The 4,214-nt window shown below is 30.2% G+C and overlaps 1 protein-coding gene across 1 annotated transcript; it reads left to right on the top strand.

Annotated features, from left to right (window-relative positions):
- The first annotated feature begins 823 nt into the window (after positions 1–823).
- LOC145843280 (cullin-3-like) lies at positions 824–2,860 on the top strand. The gene has a single exon (XM_082950744.1). It carries the CDS (start codon positions 824–826, stop codon positions 2,858–2,860), a length of 2,037 nt encoding a protein of 678 aa, XP_082806870.1.
- Positions 2,861–4,214: the final 1,354 nt, after the last annotated feature.

Raw genomic sequence — 4,214 nt, 5'->3', positions numbered from 1 at the left:
TTTTATAAATCAAGTGTAGTTTAAATTTTTAAACTAAGTTTTTCAAATGATGTTCAAGTATGCCCCAAGCTTAGTTTGTAATTTTTTATTTTGACAAATTTAGATCAACTAATCAAAATATCCAATAACTACGCCTCTGTTTAGTTAAACGCTTTGAAATTGTGGTATATTTATGATTTTTTGAATAATGTTTACTAAATTAACAACAGGATATAAAAGTTTAATGTCAACACATTACAATTATTTGCAGCTGGTAGTGCTTATAGCAACAACATTTACAAATAACATTAATAAATAGGGTTTATGAAAAGTTAGATGAACAGGACAATTTTTTTTATTTAATTGTAACTAAAGGTAGTTGATTTCTAATATAGAAAATAACAACAAATTATTAATTCTGTTAATTTTATAGTGAATAATAGTTGAAAGTTATTTCAAGCGATCAAGTTTATTTTAATTTTTATACTAAGTTGTTCAATATGTTGTTCAAGTTTAATTGAAGCTTAGCTTGTAATTTTGAAAATTTATTTTCTATATCAAGTTTGGGGTTATATAAAATCAGAATAATTTTAGGTATTTTTAATCCTAGTCCTTTTTCATTAACTCGTGAATGAAAAATCGTTGTTCCATATTCATACATAAGATTTTTTATAGACAAATATGTTAAATTTTTTTAATAATAAACCTTTGCATTTTATTCTGGTACAGAGTATTTCTTTCATATAATTAAAATTAAATTAAGTTAAATGTACGTGTATTAGTAGAAACTTAACTTTTTCTAACTCATTTTGAATTTTTGTAGAAAGTTTAGTTGTAAATAAAAATGGCAGACCAAATTGTCGATAAATACAAGAGTTGTGATGACAACAGGCTCGGCGAAATTATTTTTGATGAAGGCGACCTGAAAAAGTTTAACATTGAGTACTGGCATCCTGAACTCAATAAGTACAAAGATTTCAGGCACGATGATTGTATGAAAAACTTGAGGTTGGGAACAAGACATCATTTGAAGGTAAATTTTGAAGACAACGAGTTTACTGACGGTGATACAAACATGTGGTACAATTCATACGACTGCACACACCACCAACACGCTGAAGATATGTACAACATGTTTGTGGAAGAAGTTCATAAACATCTTGTGGAAAACGTTTTGCCGAAACTCCCACCGGTTCAAGATGAGAGCTTGCTCCAAGCACTTGCTTTTAACTGGAACACCTACAAAACAACAATTGATAATTTCTCAGAGCTTTTCAAGCATCTTGAGCTTTGGATTGAAGATGTTCCAGAAGACGAAGTGCCAAAAGACGGAATTAAAAAGATTGGCTTGAAAGGGTTCAAAAAAGAAATCGTTTTGAATATAGATATCAAAGAAAGGTTGAAGACAATTCTTAGTCAAACTACTGACAATCACAGAGCTGGCATGGAAGTTAATTGCGACGAAATAAAGACTCTTTGTGACATGCTAGTCGAGATGGAGTGTTACGAAGAAGTTTTCGAAAAAAATTTCTTAGACCAAGCAGAAGAATACTACTTAAGGGTCGCAGAAAAAAACATTGTTGACATGTCGTCACACGAGTACGTTGTCGCGGTCGAAACTTTAATTGCAAACGAAAAAGCACGCACTGGTTCGTACGGTAATGAAAAAACTACTGATAAGACCAGAAGCGTGTTACAGAAAATTCTCATTTCTGACAAATTGCAAGCAATATCTTTTCGCGTAGGATGCGGCGGAGTTCCGAGAATGTTCGAAGAAAAATCGGAAGAACAGCTTAAGAGTGTGTACAAAACTTTCAAAAGAGTCAAAGGTGGACATAAAATCATGCAAGACTGTTTGGCAAGTTATGAACTAGCAGCAGGTGAAAAATTGTTGGAAGAAACGGCTATACCTTCACAAGCCGCGAAGAAAGTCAACGGATTGGTTGAGCTGAAGAACACTTGTAATAGACTTGTGACCAACTCCTTTTCCGACAACCATGAGTATAAGCTTGTGGTCGACGGCACCTTTAATAAAATTGTCACCAACAAAAAAGTCTGTGAACACTTGTGCATTTATATTGACATGAAAAAAATTAAATTTTACTCAGATCAGAAACAAAATGAGATGGAAACAGTTTTAAATCACTTCGAGACCATTTACAGAAAAATAACCGAAGAAGTAAAACCTGATTTTAACGCAGCTTTTAAAAAGTATTTGTGCAAAAGAATCGTGAGGCCCAAGTCTCCATACATGGCTTACGACAAAATTATTGTTGATTGGTTGAAAGAATTCGGCCACCCGTACGACTCAAAAGAACCGATCAAGATAATAAAAGACTTTGAGGCGTCCAGAAAGTTGAACAAAGCCTTCAGGAAAGAAGGAAATCCTTGCAGAGATGTTAATTTAACTTTCAGAGTAGTGAGCGCTCGCACATGGCCTGCTTATAAAAGGCTTGACGCAAATCTTATACCTGCGGTTGTAAGAGACGGCTTTGAAAGATTTCAAAATTTCTACCATCATAGAGCGGAGGAGAACACGTACAAGACTTTGAGAGTTTTGAACAAGAACTTTTTAGCCGAAGTAAGCTTAGGCTTACCAGTCAAGACATACACTCTGCAGTTGTACTCATATTACCAGATACCAGTTATTGAGCTTTTCAATCAGAGAAATCAATTTACTTTCGAAGAGATGTTAAACGAAACTAATTTGTCGGAAAACGATTTAACGGAAGTACTTCGTTCTCTAACATGCGAGAAATCCAAAATTCTTTTGAAGAATCCTTATGGTAATACTTACTCACCCACTGACAGCTTCACGGTCAACCAAGGTTTAGATCATGAGTCCGACAGGATCTACGTCCAAATGCTTCCGAAAGCTTAAATTTTGCGGAAACAGCGTTTTTAGTTATAGGTTAAAAAATTTAAAAATATACATGTTCATAGTATGTATAAATAGTGATATATGTTCTAGTTTTTGATTATATTTTGTTAAATGAAAATTCCTAAATAAAAAACATCTTTATATAAGTAAAATAATTTGAAAAATTTAGCAGCACTTTTACTTAAAGCTTTGTTAAAGGCTATGTTAAACTTTTTAAAGGCATATTTTGATTTTGAAACGTACTTTTTTTTATTTTTTTGAAACTCGTTTCTTGTTCTTATGTCGAAGTTTTTTAGGTGCGAATAAATTAGTTTATATTACTAAAATGTTTTGTGTATTTTTTTAAACTTACATTAATCATATTTAAACTGCTTATTTGTAATATTTTTATTTTAATTTTGAACTAAACTACATGAATTTGAACTCCTGCTTTTACAAAACGAAAAACCACAAATCTAGAGAAAGCCTCGAACAAATCCTTTTTTTAAAATTGGTTCAAATTTTATGTTAATAGGAATCTGGTTGAAGATCAACATCCGACCAAATTTTAATAAAAATAGAATTTTATTAGTATTAAATTTAGAATTTGTTAATCCTTAGTTTTAGGCCCTGATTAAAAAAATAATGGTGAAAATATAGCCATATTGTTCATAAAAGTTCTAGAAAATCCTATAGATATAGTATATAAAGTCAAGTGTCTGTTTTAATTTCCTTTTCAACAAAGTTTGTGAACAACACAATTGCTGTCAAGTAAGAGTTTTGATTTTTTTCTAATAAAATTTTGTTTATTTATCTACTGATATATTTACAACAGTTCAATTTTTTCACCTAGAAATTATATATAGAAAATAAAAACTCTAGCATAAACTTCAGTAATAAAAACAAATAATAACTTTTTTTTTAATTAAAAGTTGTGTTAATTCTTTGTATTAAATCATACTCACAAGGTATTTTAGTTTCGTTTTATTAAATATGTTATTAATATTGTGACATTTTAAAATTTTATATAAACCTTTTTTTAAGTACAAAAAAAATCATATATTTTTATTTCTAAAGTTTATGCAAGAGTTATCATTTTATAAGGATTTTCTATTTTATGTGTTTTTTTTTTCAAGTTCTAAAGCTTAGCTAACTTATGATTTTTATTTTTGTTTTACTAGAATTATTCCTTGAGTCTACCATTAAAAAAAACTGAAGTTAATTTTACCAAATAAATTTACTAATTAAAAACTGCACCTATGTTAACAGGGTAGGTACTTAACTTAGTTAACTGAAAAGCCTGTAACTTGACAATTTAGGCTAAAAAAAGCATTGAAAACCCTGGACATGAAGAAAACTTAAAAAAATTGGGAAA

The sequence above is a fragment of the Thalia democratica genome, chromosome 8 (genome assembly GCF_965202585.1).
Source record: "Thalia democratica chromosome 8, ktThaDemo2.hap1.1, whole genome shotgun sequence".
Taxonomy (NCBI): domain Eukaryota; kingdom Metazoa; phylum Chordata; class Thaliacea; order Salpida; family Salpidae; genus Thalia; species Thalia democratica.
The sequence above is the reverse complement of the archived record's forward strand: the minus strand, read 5'-3'. Positions and strand labels throughout refer to the sequence as shown.

Bases quoted from the DNA above. Each gene is read 5' to 3' on its own strand.
- LOC145843280 (XM_082950744.1), top strand. From the start codon at position 824: ATGGCAGACCAAATTGTCGATAAATACAAGAGTTGTGATGACAACAGG.